General features: G+C 39.6%; 1 protein-coding gene across 1 annotated transcript in view; it reads left to right on the top strand.

Annotated features, from left to right (window-relative positions):
* The window catches only part of CNKSR3 (CNKSR family member 3), a 52,130-nt gene that overhangs the window by 10,135 nt on the left and 22,782 nt on the right, over nt 1-19,213 (top strand). The window contains exon 2 of the mRNA XM_062490043.1: nt 16,840-17,003. Within this exon, the coding sequence (XP_062346027.1) occupies nt 16,840-17,003 (164 nt within the window). The remainder of the gene's footprint in view (nt 1-16,839; nt 17,004-19,213) is intronic.

The following is a 19,213-nucleotide window of genomic DNA, read 5'->3' as shown; positions in this document are numbered from 1 at the left end:
CTGCTCCCTGACTTGCTCATGGGTGGAACAGTAATCATAGTGTTTGCAAGGATGCACACACAAAGCAAAGGCAGATGTGAGTAATGGACTTTGCTGCAATCAGCCAAAACAGTGCTTTGAGAAGGCAGCCAAACCAGATTAAGGAATCACCCTATTTCTTCTTGGGAGACAAGAGGCAGGCCGTTTTGCAATGTTTCTTTTTGTTCCACTGTGGGAACAGGCAACAGAGTGTTAATTGCCTGAATTCAAGAAAAGGAGCTCTTGTGACTAATGAACTACTCCTTCAGCCACAAAAACCTTGTAACTTTTAAAAGGCAAGCTCTTAATTGTGTGGTGGCTGTTGTTGCTTCATTTTAAGCACATACTGTTATCAGGCACACAAGGTTCATGTACTAGACACAAGTAATGTAGAGTGCACTGTTACTGCTTTTAGAAAATGAAATAACTTTATGCTTGACCTGTTATTTTTAGGGCCAGCAAAGACCAATCATGAGTATAAAATTTATTCTTGCTGCAAAGATGTTGACTTATTTTCCTCGTGGTAGGGCCATAACCTCTTACAGCTGACAAGGCATGGCAGCAGTCACCTTAGGAGGCATGCTTTGAAGGGGATGGTGCTTTTGTTACCTGCAGTCATTGTGTAAATACTGTGATTAACATTAATATTGCATGTGATTGAATTCTGTGCTTGTACTTTCATTTTTAATCATTTGGAAGTGTGATTCTCTATGCTGCTGTGAAGTTCGTTTTAGCAATAAACCAGATGGGCAGAGGCTTGGTGATGAGATGTATGCATGGGCTGATAGAAGCCTGGCTCTGGATAAAATGGATTCAAGGTTGATTTTTGCCTCCAGGTGGGATGGGTTGTCTGTTTTTCAAGTTGAGTTTTGCTTTGCCAGGAAGTTCTGCTGTGCAGTTATCTCTAAAGGCTTCTCTTGCTGGGGGTTTTGGCATGGAGGTGGGTGGAGGTCTGTCCTGTCCCCTCTATCCTTAAGCTCTCCAGGCCTGAGCAGTTTATAGTGTTGGAACAGGGATTGAGGAGCTGCTGTTAGCTCTGGCTTGCAGGTAAATACATGCTTTTGGTGTCTGTGGCTCTCACTGCAGCATCTTTTCAGCAGGATTAGTGTGTGTGCATGAGACGGGTAACAGCAGTTGAAGTTCAGTGTCTGCACACCAAGAGGTTGATGACAGTTGTATATCTCTTCAAATTGGAAACATTGGGCTAAAATAAATGTCTTTCATGTTTTACATGAGTGGTTTGGGATATCTAGAGAGAGTTACTTTGGGCTGACTTCTATGTTGCCCTGTTTATTGTATGCTTGCAATGTTCTCCTGTGGATTGCTTGCTTTTGAGAAACTGCTAATTTTGTCAATTTGAAATAAATATTAAGAGGAAAATAATGCGAAGAAATCTTTTGTGCTTGCTGCAGTTGAAGCAGTGTGGCTGTCTAAAGGTCTGTTAAATGGTCGCTTTGGGGTGAATGTCTACAATGAAAACTTTCAGTAGTAATTTCTCATTGGCTTTACTCTTTTGGCTGTACTTCCCTTTATTCCTTGTATTTTCCTGTTAATGTGATCTTTCCTAGATTCTCTTCTGTCACGTTGGTCTTACTTGGGTAACTTGTCACTTTACTTGACATAACTTACTTGTCTCCTGGCTGTTTTACAAGAATTTTCAGAGGTACTGGGACTTTTCTGCCCCATCATAAAGAAGATGCCTATAAATGTGACAAAAGGCAGCAAGAATATGTATTTTTTAAATTGAATTGTTTTAGTTTAGCCCTTGTATGGAGAGCCCTCATTCTAATGGTAAGCAGTAGACAGGAGTGCTTGGTGGCTTCTGTGGTGACAGCTTGCAAATAAGTTGTTCACATTTTTCTTCTTATGGGTCTCTATTGCTGGTGGAGAGGGCACTGCTGGAGTTGGTGGGATTCCTGGAAGTTTTGGTAGAGAGAAGTGGGGAAGGTGTCACTCTCAGTAGTGGTCTTGGTTTGGGGATGTGGATCCAAGTCTGCATAAACAGAGATTAATGTGTGAGACACTTCCTTTGCTGTTTCAAGAACTTCTAAATATCACTCATGCCTTTAATTTAGAAAATAAACCCTCCTCCTTCTGCCTCCCCTTCTCTTCCCTTCCCCCACCATTCCCTACCTCTTGTAAGGACCTAATGATTAACTCGGGCACTACAGTGCCTGTAAGAGAAGAATAAGAGTGATCAAACAAGCTTCCATAAATCAACGTCTTAAAAGTCCATTTCCATAAAGTTAACAAATAGAGGCACTCTTAGGGGTTGAAGAGGTCCAACCTGGTTGCAGGTTCTGTCTTCCCTTGCAAAGTGCTGCACCAAAGTGTTACTTCTGAATTTATGCTTCCAAGTACTTTGGGCTCAGTGAACAATTTCTTATGATTTGAAAGTTTGAAAACTCAATCACTGACTGGAGATTGCTACACAGTACTGACCACGTGGCAGATTGACTTGCAGAAGAGGTTATTTGGTCCCTTTAAGTAGCTTGGAAATAAGGCTCTGTAATACATGAGATACAGTATGCATCCAGGAGAGAGGCTGCTAATATGAAGTTGGTCAAAACAAACAAATAACTGCATTTAAATAAAACTTCTGATATTTCTAGATTGGAAGTAATATCTTTTTATTAATGGGCAAACATCTGCTGCTAAGTTTTTGCACCTTCCAGTTTCAAAGAGCATTTATACCCATCAGATGACATTTTTAAAAATCAATGTAAATGTTAGAAATAAGTGTCCTGGCTTCTTCCAAATCAGTATTTCAGGGACCAGAAAAGAGTTGAAAATTTTATGATGTTCATGAAATATAACTTAATTCTTCTTTCTACCTCATTCTTCAAGTATCATGTTAGTCACCAAGCTATAAAAGACAGTTCCACACGAAACCTTGTGTTTACTTCTTCTCATTACTTATATTCTTGGTATGGATTTGCCAAAAAATCTGAGCACTAAGAGGATGCTTGAAGTGTTTCTTTAAAGTTAATGCTATTTAAAATGGAAGTGGAGCAGTAAGTAGAAGAAAAATAAGAAAATGTCTAGGTTACCCTAGAAATAGAAATTGGAGAGGTGAGTATATTATGTTAAAAAAACAGGTGTAAAAATTATTGCAACCATTGTTTTCAGGACAGTGTTTGCCTCTTTATGTTTCTAACCTGTTTTCCACCTATTTAATGCAGCAGGAGGACAGTGGGTTATTTTTGGTGTTTAAAGTAATGTTACAGGCTCAGCATCAGGGCCTTATTGTGAAAGATTGCGTGCAATCTTCCATGTACACATGTAGGGTGCTCCCAAATGACTAAATTGTGTCAGACATTACAAATGCAAACCATTTATGGGATTTTCATCCCTTCATGCATCTGTCTTGCAAATACAGAACTCAAAGCTTTAAGGGGAGATTGTCCACTTAATAATCTCTTGGAAGAGAGGCTGTTAAGTGGTTATGTACGTTAAGTACGGCTTTGACAAACATTATCTGATCCACCCAGCCTTATTTAAAATCCAGTTTAGAAAATCCTTCCCCTTGGTTGCTATACAGCAGTAAAGTGTGGCTGATGTGAAGTTTGGCATGACTGAAAAAGAGAAGAGCTGTTTTTAGAATGCAAGAGAAATACAGTGCTTGTAAGATCAGCCACTGGGGTAGCACATTTTCTCCATTAATGGCTTGAGGGTTTTAGGAGGTATCTGCCAGTTTGTGCCTCTTGTAAGGGTTTCCTTTATCTACCAGTCCATGTTCTTTCAGCTATTTAGTTTGTGTTGGGAATGAATTTTTTATTAAACTTGATTAATTAGTTTGGTACGAAAGCCATCCCTAATAAAAAAGCTAACCTACAGAGAAAATAATACTTTGCTACAACGAGCTCTAAATGTAACATTGTTCTTAAATTAAGAAAAACCAAACAAAAAAACTCCCACAAAGTCATACAAAACAAACAAAAAACACTGCACAACTGTATAATGGCACAAAAAAAATCCAGTATGAGGAAAAATTAATTATTCATTAGAATTCAGTAATGCCACGTAGACAAAGAGAATAGTTAAATGCATGAAAATAATGAACTGAAGAAGCACTGCTTTGAAGTGTCAATAGGTGAAAGATAATACAGGTGACTGTTCTGCTGAGGTTACCTCTCTGTGAAGCAGAAACACTTCCTCTTTCAGACGCCGTTGAATTTATGACACCTTGAAGTTTCATCTTGTGATGGTGCTGGTGTAAACTGTGTGTTACTGTGAATGCATTAACATTACAATTGAAATTCCAAGACTCTATAAGGAAAAAGGCTCATTAAGTTGTCCACAAGCAAGCATTCCTATGTCTGCTCATGTGAAAATTGTTTGAATTCGATTGTGAATTACTTTATAGTAATAATGAAGTTAGGTAAACTGGAAAAGTGTAATGGTAGGAAGCTGCCTTTTAGTAAGTTTAACTTCATATGCCTGCTGCTTGGAAAACTGGATTAAGATGTGAAGGTGGGAATGAAACCTGCCAAAGGACATACCCCTTTGTAAGGAGTTAAATGCTTTTTTGGGTTATTTTTGTTGTTTCTTTTATTTTTTAATTTTTTTTTTTGCGAGCAGCGCAACCCTACATCCTGTGCCAAACCTCACTGTCTCCTCTTTTGTAGCATTCATTGTCTTTTCTCCAACGTCCTATCAATGATTAAAGAGCCTTATATTCCTTAAATCCATGGTGCCAAGTGCAGTCTTGCAACTCGTTTCCCCCTGTATGGCACCTATAATTCCCCAAAGCTATGCCTAAACCTTTGCCTTGCATGGAGTCATTCTCTGCCAGGTGGTACACTGGTGTGCCAGGGATGGGGGAGTGTTGGTCCAGCCTGCTGTTTGCAGCATTTCTCTGGTGCTCTGGCATGCCTTCCAGAATATCCTCAGATACAGCCAGAGCACATGGTGAGACTCCTCATCACCTGTAGTTTTCCTCCCTTTTGCTGTGGACCTGGAAGGTTTTCTGGCAAGGGGCAGGTAGTACGGTGCAGGTGCAGGGAGATTGGATCAGGAGACCCCACTGTGGTGCATTCCAACTTTACCTGTTCTGTGATTCAGGGGTGAGAAAGAAGGGGACCAGGGGTGTTGGAGAGAGGAGTGAGACAGACAATGGGAAGAATAAGACTAAAGAGGTGGTCTTTACCCATACATCATGAGCTACAGATGGAGTCCAAATTCCATAATTTCCACCGCTTCTAGAGTTTTTACCTCTGGAGACTGAAACAATTTCCTATTCCTCCAATGGATTAAGCTGCAATATGTATTCCACTTGAACAATAAAACAAAATTAAATTGTTTCCCTTAAACAAAAAAAAAATCTGGTTCTTGTAGTCTTGTGAATGACTCCATAGCTAATGCTGGAGCTATTTTATGTTCAGTGCTATACTTCTGTAAGCAAAATGGTAGTGTTTTAAAGACTTGTTTTGAGTAAAAATTCTCTTGTAAAATATGTGTTAGAATAGTGCTATTATAAAGAAACCACACAACAAATTCAGCATAGTTGTGTGAGCTGGAAAATTCTGGGAAATGTATTTCCTCTGCGGTTGCACTGATTTAGTGAAAACATCTGTATCTGTTATTAGCAGCAGTAAGATTTCTTCTGGGCTTCTCTTTGGAGCTGTTAATGGGTGTGAGGAAATGCACGTCTGTGAGTGGGGTCTGCAGCCAGTCTAGTGAGGAGCGTGTGGGGGGTCTCACAATGCACAAGTCAGGTGTCAGAGGAGGTCTCATGGCCATAGCTGTGCCATTTTCTGCTTTCTGCTCCCCCCCAACCTGCATCTTTCGGCCCTTGTGTTTTGCAGTTAACTCCACAGTAGAGATGGCAGACTGGGTCGTGTCCTCCTTCCAATTTGCAGTCCATTATAGTGGCTGAAGCTGCTGCTGCTGAGCTTCTGAAGTCTTATTGCAGTAGTTGAGGCACAGGCATCCTCATGGCTTGCCTTCTGCTTGCAGGCTGTTGATGTTACGTGGCTGGGGCAAGTCTCTCTGGTGGCGTGGGGGAGCTTTACATCAGTTTTTGGTAGGAGTGAGTTGGCAGTAGCTGACTGCAGTAGCGCCTCTTTGTGCTGTCTATTTCAGGTAGTGTTGTCCTCCTTACTAAGAGAGCAAGCCAGGATGCTGGATCAGCCTGAAGCTGAAATGGCAGTTGTTCTCCCACCCCCGTTCCTAGCTGCAGAAGGGAACAAGTGCTGTGGTGTGCCCATGGGTGCTTTGTTTCTGCAGCAGTCACCCTGCGTGCTCAGGAAGGAACACATGGTGAAGGGGATTGATTCCCTGTAAAGCCAAGCACTGTATGGAGGGAGAGACAAAGGCTTTGTCTGTAGATTTTTCTCAACTGCAGCTTTCAGTGGCCAGATACAACTGTGCTTTTATTCTTGCAAAACCCTACTGTGCCTAGGCAAAGCTGTTATTTGCATCAGTGAGGCAAAACAATTTTTTGGTGAACAGATCTACCGTGACTATAGAAGTTGCAAACTCCTGTTTGAGTAAAATTTAAAATGTCTTGTCCAAATCTCTTAAAGTGTACTCAGTGTGGAAAATGCCTTAGTGGGCTGAAAAAAATGAATACTGGAATAATGTGGTTTTATCTACTTTTTGGTTTGATTTTACCATTTGCTGCCTTTTTTTGTTGTTGTTGTTTTTGGTTTGTTTTTTTTTTTGTCTTTGTTTTCTTTTCTCTTCTGGAGAAAGACTTAGTGGTTTTTGAGTTGTTGGGAAATAACTTCTGGGTATCCAAGATGAGTGTGGTTTTCAAACCCAGGGTGGAACAGATTCCCCACATTGAAACTTTCACCAAAGTTTCATTGTCAGAGTTTTGGCACAGTGCGTGAGGATGATGTCTTGTGTCACCAACAGTCCATAGGACATATTCATATATTCTGATGTATGTGGAACAGTCCTACACTCACTGTGTGAGTGAAATTAATGAAGCTACTGTATGCTGGTGTAATAAAGTAACTCACTTCTGGTGATGCCCTGTTTAGGCAACATCTTTATTTAGTCACCATATCAGTTGCAAACCACTAGAGAATTCTTCAGGGTGTAGGAAGAAGCTGTCAGTATTTTAAGTCCTGTTGCATCTCCATCAGTACAGGTATGTGGTTGTCATTCTTGCCTCATAAAATGAATGCAATAGTAAAGTCACACCAAGTGATTATCCTCCTACTGTGCTAAAAGCTCTGTATTTGCTGACAGTGTCTGTCATGCCTTCACCAGCAAAAAGATTGTATTAGGTTGTGGCAAACACTAGGTTTGGTTCTCTGGGCATGATGGCTATCAAAAATTTGCATGAATTAGTTCAAGAACAATCTTTTTTTGTTTAAAACCTCCTTATTTTTTATTAAAATGTGCATTTTCTTTCTGCCATTGCAGTAGTCTGCTACAATATGCTGTGCCAATTTCTGTTGGCGTAAAACAGTTTTTTGGGGGGTACAGGTTGGTTTCTAGATGTAATTGTAAAGAGTTAGGGTGAGAAAGAATAACAAGATCTGGGTTGTGCTGGCTGAAGTGCTTGTGTGTCAGTTGTGAGCCGTTCTAAACCTATTTAACTACCACTGTTTAAATGCAACCAAGACAAATAGGCACACCTTTGCATGTATTAGTCTAGTGGGAAAAAAAAATGTTTTCTTGTTTCAGTTTGGAGTTTATAGTAGTTCTTTACTAATACTGGAGCAACAAATGTTGCCTAAATAAAAAAACCTCATTACAACTACAACATAATGCCATTGTATTTGGTTCATATTGCCTTGCTTGTGCTGCACTCAGCAGATGAATACAAGTTGCACCTTTCCACAAGTAGGATATTGTTTTTACTGTGAAGTGCAGGAGGATGTTGTCAGAAGTGTCCCTGAAGACATCCTGTGGCATTAGGAAGCTATTTGGGCTTGTCTGCCTAAAGCAGGTGTGTTCTCTATTTTAATGATGTGTTTGCATGCATTTCTGAGTATTGGCTTTCATTTCGTGTTCTGTTGAAACTAAGAGTGCCAGGTCTGTCTGCACAGAACATATGGATATGCTCTGCTTCCATCTCATTCATGTAATGTGCCAAACAAAATCTGTTAAAGCGTGGAAAGATTGATTTTGCGAAATGTAGCTAGTCAGTGAGTGATGCAGTTGATTCTTAAAAGAGTAAACCAAAGCCTGAGTGTTGCTCTATGTGAAGCTGCTGCATCATATGGAACTCAATCCCTGATGCATGCAGAACATACACCAAGGTCAGCAAGGAAAAATAGTGGGTGTTGGTTCCCTTCTTTTTCATCCTTCATTTTTCTCTGGAAAGGAGTCCTTTTTCTGGTGGTGGCTGGGATTAGTACAGATTTACAGGTGAAATGTTGGCAGCAAGATATCATGCTGCTGGGTGTTTGAGCATGAATCCTTGTTAGAGGTTCCTGTTCTTTCCTGGAAACCCACCTTTTTCCCAGGATGAGTGTTTGGGGTAGCACCGTGCCTGGGGCTGAGGTAACTCCTGAACAAGAGGGTGTCTCATCTCTTCCCTCTCTCTCCCAGGTGAGCCAAAATTTCCCCCTTGAAGCCAAGTGATACTTAATGTCTGAACATTCACAGATGAGTCAGTCTTTTCAGGAAGTGGGTGATAGCAGTGAGTTTGATGGCACTAAAGCCGCATGAGGTTGTAGCCTAGGACCCCACAGCTTTGCACAGATATCCAGTCCAGTTCTTCTAGTGAAAAGCGTGACTGTATATGTATTCTGATATCTGCCTTCAAATTTGTGAGAATGTAATAAAACAGATTTGGTTTTTTTGGTTTTTTTTTTTTTTTTTTTTTTTTTGTTTTTTTTTTTTTTTTTTTTTTTTTTTGTTCCTGTTACAGCCTACTTTAATTGCTTTCTCTCTGGTTCTGGTATAGTCACCTGTTCTTCAGTGTAGTGAAGTATGTTTGACCTACTGTCTTCATGCTTGTATCTCTTTTATAAAAAACTTTTTTGGTTAAACCTATACGATATTATGCTGCATTCCAGATATGCTTTTCCTCTTCTTTTTTTTTTTTTTTTTTTAAGATATGTGACATGCCATCACAACTCACTTTTCTGTAACATTGCATGCCAATTTTACCTTTAATTTGAAGTCTTAAAGCTATGTCGTAATAAGAACCCCGCTATGGAAAAGGTTAGAAATAAGTTTCTCTTTCCCTACTCCAATTTTTTTTCATTAATTATCTGAAAATGACCTATTAAAAAGGAAGAAAGGTCAACTCTATTTTGAGTTTTAATTGAAATTTGGGAATTAAATACCATTAACTTCTCAACTATTACAGAAATACCTTTATCGCTGTTTATTGTACACTACCATTTCACCATGTCAAATCTCTTTTTGGAGTTCTGACGCAAGTTCACTCATAGTAAATCAAAGGTACAATTTATAGATTAATTCACTCTAGCAATTTTCCATTTGATGTTAATATCTCAAGCTGGATTACTAAACCCATGAGAGCAGCTGTGTGATCCGTGTGATTCACTGTGATCCATTTCCTAGTATTATAGGAATATATTTTGCTGTATTTTTTTTTAACTGGTTTGTAAAAGCTTTGGTTCTATCTTAGGCTTAAATTGATATCACAATTCAATATTAGTGTATGGCTTATTTCTCTTCTTCCCCTCTACCTCCCCAACCTCAATTACTCTGTATAGAGTTTTGCCTTTTCAGGAAAATCTTGTGTCGCTATTAGTGAAAATACTGAAGCCCAGAGTAGCTTTCATGAGTGAAAAGAGACAGTTTTTTTAGTCTTAGAATAGCAGCTCACTCTTTCTGTGAGAATGGTGAGGCACTGGAAGAAAATGCCCAGAGAAGTAGTGTGTGCCCTATCCTTGGAAATGTTCAGTGCCAGGTTGGATGGGACTTTGAGCCACCGGGTCAAGTGTGAGGTGTCCCTGCCTGTACGGGGTTGTGGGGGTGGAGGAAGGGATGTGGAAATAGGTGATCTTTAAGGTCCTTTCCAGCCCTTACCATTCTTTGGATGTAAAAGTAACTCAAAGGGAAGCTACCACCTACGTTTTGGTGCTGTGTATGGCACAGCTGTGATACTCCTGTGCTCTGTGCTGCCTAGTAAGTGTCCTGTCCAGAATGTTTGCCTAAGAGTGGTAAATTAAGCAACGTAAGAGGAAAGATGACACACTGTATTTCCTCTTGTAGGCTTCCTCAAGCCTTAAACCATCTCTGTTTGAGTCTGTCAGGGTCAGATTTGACTTCTGTGGTACTTTCTTTCATGAGCCTGTTCACCTTTCCCTGAACCTGTGTGTGGATGTTGAACATTCATTGCATACCTGCTGTGTTAAGGATCACTCCTTTATTACTTGTTTGGACCTGTTACATGCTTGCTTCTCTCTCTGACTCCTGTGTTGGAAGAGATGATAAGCAGTCAGTGTTCTTTATGGGCACTTCCGGCTTTACAGGCCTTTATCATGTCCTTCTCACCAGAGTATCTTCTGTAAAAGTTATTCCATGTCTGTTTAGTTTCCTGAAAGTACTTTTTGAGGAAAATTTGAGTAAATTTTTCTGGCTTTTATAGGGAGAAGTCTCACCTTACAAGACTTTTGGAGTATTGGAAGGGTTTGGCAAGCTATTTTGACTCTTCCTGAACATACTTCATGATTGTGAAGTGCTAAAGCTTAGAGTTGTCCTCAGAGTTACTATCTGGACCAAGGTAATAGGCTCTGCCAGAATGGTTGTGATCAGTGGCTTTGTAGGGAGGAATGATTTAAAAAGTGTAGCATAACACAGGGCCTGCCAGTTTGAGATTGTATCTATACCTGAGCAGCTAAAGCTTAAACATAGTCTGTGTTTCCCTTCTGGTCAGGATAGCTTACAACCCAAATTTACCCAAGAGTTCTTTTATTACAAGGCAAAGCTTTCAGTTTTGTGTTTAAAAAAAAAAATGCTGAGGGATTTATGGATGGATTTGAATGGAATGAATGGATTTATTTTGAGGTAATGTGAATGCATGAATATGGAGCCTGTTTTTCCAGGCTAAATATATTAGTTGAAAATACTGAAAATAGAAACGTTGCAAAAGCCTTTCTGTGCAACTGTCAGTCAGGGGGATTACAGAGGGGACAGTAAAGCACTCATCGAGGCTGAAGGCTTCATCATTTCCCTCTGTCCTGCTGTGACCTTAATGAGAGAGCTGCCGTTTGCATCCCGGCTGCTAGGCAGAGCCCAGCAATTTGTTGGGTATCATCCCTGTGCGATGGGGGACACTGACAGGAAATTTCTGTACCCTTCTGGCTGCTCTTGGCAATGCCTGTCCTTGGCAAGGCAGTACCCAGTGCCTGGTGAGGCAGCATGTTTTGCCTGCTTCATCAGGGTGCAGGTGGTCAGACAAAACCATAGAAGAGTTGCTTACCAATTGACTACATGAGGAGAGCTTATTTTATAAGCAATTTGGTTAGGCAGGACACATTTTTCCACAATGATAAGCAGCTCTTGCTCTTTGATTCTGTGTTGTTTTGCTTTTTAAGTGATTGATAATTAAGATGGTTACAGTGTTATTGTGAAATTACATGAGAGTAAAAAGTGGAATGAGGAAGTTTTTTCACATTTTTACTAGGCAATAATACGAAGATCTTTTGAAGGCATTTTCTTGGAAAACCAAGACCTTTTGAGCTCTTTTCTGGACCGCAAAAGTGGCTTACACTAGTTGATAACTAAATTTCTGTTTCAGAAACTTTTGGAAAGATTAATGTGAAAACACTGATGGTAGCTAACAATCAGTCATGTGGATCCTAGGAAGTCAGTTCTTACATAGGCTCAAATAATTAGTGAAATAAGTTTCTACTGATTGCCCTACATTTAATTTTTTTATTCACCTTTTAAAGAATCTTGAATTCCTCTGTTAAAGTAATCCCTGGTTCTGTTTGAAATACTCCAAGAGGAGAATGGCATCTGTGATGTTACCGTGTAAAACCTTCCCACTGTGTTCTATATTAAAGAAAACAACACCTTAATTTTCTTCTCCTTGAACTTTTCTTATTTCTTTTCACCCTGTATCTGTCCTGCTGATCTGCTTCAACTTTCGGCTGCCTTGCAGACCCTTTTTCCTTATTTTCATTTGCCTTTTCGGGTGTTTGTTCATCTGCTTATGAAGTAGTTATTTTTCTAGTGTTCACTTGCTGCCTTGATTCCCTTCTGCTTAATCTTTGATTAATTTCTTCCAGTCCTAGAAATAGAGGAAATGCTGAGAGGAAGCTATCACAGTAACTATTATAAAAAGATATGGAATGTAAATGACAATATAATGGCACATACTGTGGGGTATGCCAAAGATTCTCACACAACTGATTATTTTTCAAGGCTTGGGAGGGATGAAGTTGATGTGTGCAGGCAATCGTTGGGTACTAAAAGTGTCCACTATATAGACCCTGAAGAGACCAGAATAAGGGTAACTTTTTTAGGTGGGAAGGTCAGTTTTAAGGTGAAGAGGCAAAGATGACTTTGGCAGTTCTATCCTAACTGGTTGTCCAGGGTCCCAGGGGGCCCCTCAATGGGATGAGGATTGTTGCTGAACCTTGGATCTGCCCTGACATGCCAGGGGCTGCCTGCTCCTCCTCATCACGAGGCTTTGTTTCCTTGAGACAATGAGCAATGATCCCCGTGTTCCTGCTAGGTGAAGGAAAAGCTTTTGTACTTGTGAGCTCTTCCTCTGTTCAAGTGGCTTGTGCTCCTCCAGCTTCCTGGTGTCAACTTTGGGCATTTTATGAGCTGTCCCGAGGATCTGTTCTAGTTCTTGAATGTATGGAAAATAATCCCTGTCCTATTCCAGCTTCCCCCTCCCTGTGCCTTCCTCAGTCCCTTGCCCTATCTCTCTCCTCTCCCTTGCTCTCTGCCCTGCTATGTCAGAGTGTATAGACTCTGTCTTGGCTGTGGTATCAAAAGAAAAGGGAGGGAGGAAAAAAGAGGTGGTAAGTCAGCTGTGCCTGTAATAGATTAGTTAATTGTTGCTTTTTGGTAGTGTCCAGCCAAGATGCGGAGCAAAAGGTGTGAAACTGCTTAACTACTCTGCTCACAAAACACACCTCTAGTTTTTGGGAAGTCAGGTATGCCACTGCTCGATGGCTGACATCTCTCAACTATAGAAATGTTAATTCTTTCTGAATAGAAAACCGATAGCTATGGCTTGGACCCAAGCCTCACCCTTAACTCCCTCAAAGTTGTTTCTTTCTTCCTCAATTCTTTTACAAAATAACTTTCTTAATTGTGGAAACAGACAGAGATTGGTATCTGTGCAAATCCTTAAGTGTAAGCTCTGTCCTAATGTTTTTGCATGAATGCAAGGTATTGAATGTCTTCAGGGGTGCTTTGCTTGGTGGTTATTTTAGACAGAAAAGTCTAGACAGTTCTTAGGATCTATTGCACATATCTACACCTGCCAAAATTTGGGAGGGAGTTTTATTCAAATTACACTGCTGTTCATCAGAAAGGTTTCACAACGCTCATCACACTAACTGAACTAGTCTGTCTCTCTCTCCTCTCCCCCCCCCCCCAAAAAAAAATCTCTGCTACTAGTGTTCTAAAACTTGAATAATATTCTGCAATTGCTTTTTTTATTTCTAACCTCTCTTCGTTCTCTAACAATTACATAAATAGAAAGGACATTGTTTTATGCATGGTTTTATTGTATGTGCAAGAAATAGTGCAAAGATTTCGCACACATGATTGAGACAAATGCTTTTAAGCACACTTTTAGCCTAAAATAAATTCTGAGTAGATTAGCTTTGAGAAAGGCCCTTCAGTGGATAAAGGAGATAGATACCTTTTTAAAATGTCAGTCTTAATTGTATTTTTTCAGAAATACAGAAAACTACTTTCTTGCTTGAACCTGCTAATATTACACTGTGGAAAATGACCTGGTATGTAAGAAAGTATCTTTCTAAGTAATGTAAGAAATTAACTAAGTGATGTTAACTTGCTTTTTCTAGTTTTTAGTTCATCTAAGTTCTTCAGCAGTATCCAGACATTGCAATTGGCAATACCAAGTCTCTGTAAGGCTGTGAAGTTCGTGGAGAAAATACATGGAAAGAACATAGATGTTTGAGGAAGGGAAAAATGAGCAGTTCATTTAGACTGCTAGTGACATTTGAATGCTGATTTTAAAACTTTGCTTAAATATTTTTAAACTTTATTGAATTGGATTGCGAGTCCTTTTCTTCGCTTCTCCCTTCCCTCTTGGTAGTGTGATTTGCACATGAAGTTTTTCATTTGCATATGATTAAACATTCAATTCATATAATGGAAAATTAAACTATAGGCTATAAAGTGTGGTTGCAATATCAATTAAAATGTTTATTATTTCCCCCTAGGTTTCTTAGTAAAAATAACAACAATGTTCCTAATGTTGGTAAGCTCATCTCAAACTATCTACCAATACATTAGTTTGTGGGTCTTCACTTCCTGCTTTGCATCGTTTTCATCATTTAACCTTAAATACTTGTCTAGCGGAGCAGTTGTGCCAATGTGTTGGCTATTTTGAGTCAACATTTGTGCAATTTTATAATATTTTATAAAGTATGGTCCTAGATTGTAATTATAAAAGTACATATAAACGTTTTTAAGGGCTCTCGATTATTATTTTTTTTTTTAAGTAGCCCTTCAAGTATTTAGTAGAGCTTCAAGAATGGGCAAGTATGAGTTAAAAAAAAGCACAGGTGAACTAAAAGCCACAGTTGCATTTCTAGGGGAGGATATATACATTAGATTCTCCATGTTTTGGCATAGAGTTAAATTCTGGGAAGGATAGTAGGCAGAAACCAAACTGCATAAACAAAACTTAAAACCTTCACTGCATGCTGAATGAAGTGTTTTATTTTCGGTGTTTGTGTAGTTTGTAATGGAAACTATGGGCTTACAAGAGCAAGTGATGGGAAACAGTGGTTTGTGAGGCAGCAATAAAAATTGGGAATGCCAAATATGTGCACTGTATGTCAGCCTTGGTTGTGAATTTGTTTGAAAAAATAAATTGTTAAACAATGAAGGCCAGTTATTTCTTTTATTATTTTTCCTGGGAAAAAGAGTTTGTATAGCCTAAGGGGGAATTTGGTGCCTGTGGGAAAGAGAACAGTGGGCTCAATTTTCAAAATTTGTGCAGCTTTGCCAAGACATGTGGGAAGAAATAAGAGTGCACCCTGAACAAGTGTAGCCCTGGGAGACTCTGCTGGTCTTGCATGCGGGCTTTCCCGTTCATAATTACGCTTAAAAATCAAGCTGTGTGCACTGGTAGCTCTGCACAGGGAGGAGTCGAGCTTGTTCAGCCAGATGATGATTTACTCTAATATTTAAGCTTGCCCGAGTAATCTACAGGGGTGTCTGTCCTCATTGATTTGGAAAGGCGAGCGGTGTGTGTTTGTCAGCCTGTGCCTTGGGGAGACCATCCTCTGCACATCTGCTGAGAGCAGGCACCTCGAGGAAGCACTGCCTGCTCCTGCTGCTCTTTGGACTGGAATGTGTTTCATGTGACATCTCAAAGCCCCGTGTGATCTGCACCAAGTGTTTTCTTGGTGGTGGAGTGTGCTGGGAGTGCTTGTTTTCCAGGCTGCTACTGCACCTCCATGAGTGGAACTGAGTGCTGGTCTTTTGGCTCTCATTTCTCTATAGTTCAGGATGCTGTTCGTGTTTCTCATCTGCAGTGTTCAATATCCTGTCCATCTCAATGGTTTCCTTTTGTACCAGAATTGTGCACGAACATCCTTTATTCAAGTAAAGGTTCAACTTTTTTTTTAGAAAAATTAATGATCAAACAATGCAGCTGTTGTGGACAATACAAAGAAGATACCAAATGCGTTACCTGAATTTTTGCTCATGTCAACTGTTTTCAATGAGTGTGGTGTATTCCTGTGAAACAGACCTAGTTGGGTCTGTTCCTTTTGCTCTAGCCAAAATATTGGAGAGGAACAGTTACAAGAGCACTTAAACATTTTTAAAATAACACTTCCATCCAAATTTCCCCCCCAGATTGTTGCTGCTCCTCTTAAACAACAGAGGAAGGATAATACACAAGGAAACAGGATTAACATATGAAGCTTAGAGTAAAATAAGATGAAAACCAGAAACACTTTCTGTAATCACTTGGGAAGACCTGCTGTAGAGAACAGGATCATAGAACCACAGTTTAAAGTGAGGATTTGGAGGATATTGCTGTGGCAAAATAGTCTAAACTGTTTTAAAAGTACTTCTATATAGAAAAATGAATTAGGTTTCTTACTGGCATTTATTGTTGATCCTCAGAAAGGGAAAGCAATGTGTGCTTCAGGAAGCTGCAGGCTCTTATAAATCAAGGTAATAATGAGACTTGAGCCAAACACCCTTTTGATTGCTTTGCCTTTGTGTTTTATTTTTTGTTATTTTTCCTTATCATTTTATGCTTTTGTTTCTTTGCTTGTTTAACAGGCTTTGGGCAAGATCTTTGTTCTTGTCTTGTCTTGGATTTCTTTTTTTTTTTTTTGACAGTAGTTGTTTTTTTGTTGTTGCTATGGATGCCCCTCAGGGTTTGGGTTACCCTGATGTGTATGTCCCTTGGTCACTTTGCCTGTGCAGACAAAAAGGCACATTTTTACTGGCTGAGCTTGATCCACAAGGAGCAGGCAGGTTGTGCCTTGACTTAGGTGACTCAAAGATCCCCATAACTTATGTGCTCTATTTCTGTGCTCCTGTGGTACAACCTCAGTCACACGACAAGTTTCCTTCATAATTTTGCATTGTATATTATATGAACTTAAAATTTCTGCGAGGTCTTTTGTTCCTCCCCTTTTTGGGGGAGGATTTGTTTATTTGTTTCTGACGTGCCCTTGTCTCTCTTATGTGTTTTGGTAGGCCTGGATGACTGCCTGCAGCAGTATGTTCATAAATTTGAACGGGAGAAGATAAATGGTGAACAGCTATTACAGATTTCTCACCAGGACCTTGAAGACTTGGGCATCTCACGGATTGGACACCAGGAACTGGTTCTAGAGGCTGTGGATCTCCTGTGTGCACTGGTTAGTTAAATTGTTAGATATGCCCAGAATTTCTGAAAGGGCTTTTTTTTGGGTGAATAGCCAAAGCAAGATTGATAAAATCAGCATACCTTTGTCTCTTGCTTTCTGTTACCTATCACAATAAGAGAAAAAAGTAAAAAGTTGTTTAATTCTTGCAAGTTTTGTATTAATAGCTCTCTAACTTTTTCCTGATAAGAGGCAACTTCAATTAATTTGGTTGCACTTCCAAAGGAAGAAGTGTTCTGAATGATATTGTTGCATCTTGTGGCTCCTGTTAATGAACAGTTTGTCTTAGAAGACAGAAGATATACTCTTGAAATGGCAGGTGCTAGAAGTTCCTCACATCAGTTGAAATGGGTTTGAAATAATTCTGTAGCAAACCTAGGAAGTGAAGAAAAATTAATTCTTTATGTGAGGGGTGTTTAGCTGCCTCAGTTACAGTCCAGCTCTTCACTGGATTGAGAACTTAAGCTGTTCCTTTGTCCTTCTCATGATATATATACTTTGAAAACAAACATACTCTGAAAAGAATAAATATATTTTGGATTGTTTTACTAGTGCAGTTTCTATTTAAAAGCCACAGTTTGATCACAGTCTTGAAGGCCTGTTTGATGTAGTTCAGTGTAGTGAGCACCAGACATATATATATAATTACTTCAGGGAGGAGAGTGGGAAAGCCTGCCTGATGATTCCTTGGCTGGGACTGGCCTGTCTTCCCTACATTAGGCAAGGCTTGCAGCAGTGAGCCTATGCTTCCTAAGTGGAGGGTATTGCCTATTTTTACGTGATATGTGCTTTATTTGCTGCAAAGAGGTGCTACAGCGCCTGTTCCAGCTCCTCTATCTGGAGCAGATTGTACTGAAAGAAGCATATTTAATGAAATCTCTTCAAATGATCTGAAGTGTTTCTCAAAGAGTTACTCTTATACCTGAAAGACACTTTATTTCCTTTATGTACTTGATCTACCAAAAATTTTTAAGAACTTGAAAACCTAATAGAAGAATGTAACTAGACTGAAAAGCAGTTCATGGTGTGGGAAGGAACTTGTTGGGCAAATGCCGAGGTCTGGTGAGTTAGTAAATGTAGTGTGGGCTGTATATGGTCCTGACTGAAGTAATCTATGTGGCAGCCCCCAAAGGCACTTTTTATTCTCTTTAAAATATTAGTTTAAAGTGAACAAAGCTGGACAACTGCCAGAAACTAAAGCTGTGTTTTATCTCCTACAATTTCCTTCTAATTTCCTTTGTAGACAAAAGTTTTGACCTCAGACCCATTTCTGGAAATCCTTTGTGAAATGCAGCTCAGGTTAATGCATTAGACAGCTATTGCACATAACAGCTGAAATGTGCTTGTTCCCTTTTTAAGAGGTGAAGGAAGAATTACTGTGTTTTCAGTATACCCTTTGCCACCTTCTTGATGCCTATTCCCTTGAGTTTTTGGAACTGAATAGAATCACCACTGATTTTGTTTCCAAGGGGATACTATATGCTAGTGAAATTTTTTTTGTCGTTGTTTCTTCTTTTTGTGCAAGAGAGAGGTTTCCTGATTCCACCTGCACTAGTTCTTTGAAAGTGGGATTGTTTATTGTTTAGTGGATGTTTTGTATATATGCTGACATTTTCTGACTTTTGGGGCCTTGTAAGCAAAGGAACAATTTTTTGGATGTTATTTATTTTTAAAAATATTTTTTTCTTTTTTTTTGTTCCTCCTTTTTTGACACCACTGCCATCCCTACTAAGCTGTCAGCTCACTCTGTGGAAATGTGGCATTGGCTGGGCCTGCCTGATGTCACTCTTTGCGAGATTGTCATTTCTTGGCGGAGAAAGGGTGAGAAGGCATTTTGGTAGTTTCCCAGTCCTGGAGTTCCCCAGAAGAATGCCCCTTTTAATCTAGTTCTGCCTTGGCAGTTTCCCAGCTGAGTTTCCTTCAGATCATTGCTTTGGTTCCCTCACACACAAGAACACACATGGATCTAAAGACAGTGAGGAAGCTCTCTTTGGAACAGCTATCTCCTGCAGCATCTCTTTTCAAGCATTCACCATACAGACCTTTGTTCCAGCCTCAGTAGATCAGTCACTAAATAGAGTGTGAACATAATCCTTGCCTTGAGAAAGGGCACCAAATGCACCTGATTTTTTAATTTAGTTTTTCTGGGAGAAAACTATTTACTATTTGAAGCACTGAGCTAAAAATATGTGTGGAAGTTTCTG

This window comes from Cinclus cinclus, chromosome 3, assembly GCF_963662255.1.
Source record: "Cinclus cinclus chromosome 3, bCinCin1.1, whole genome shotgun sequence".
Lineage (NCBI taxonomy): Eukaryota > Metazoa > Chordata > Aves > Passeriformes > Cinclidae > Cinclus > Cinclus cinclus.
The sequence above is the reverse complement of the archived record's forward strand: the minus strand, read 5'-3'. Positions and strand labels throughout refer to the sequence as shown.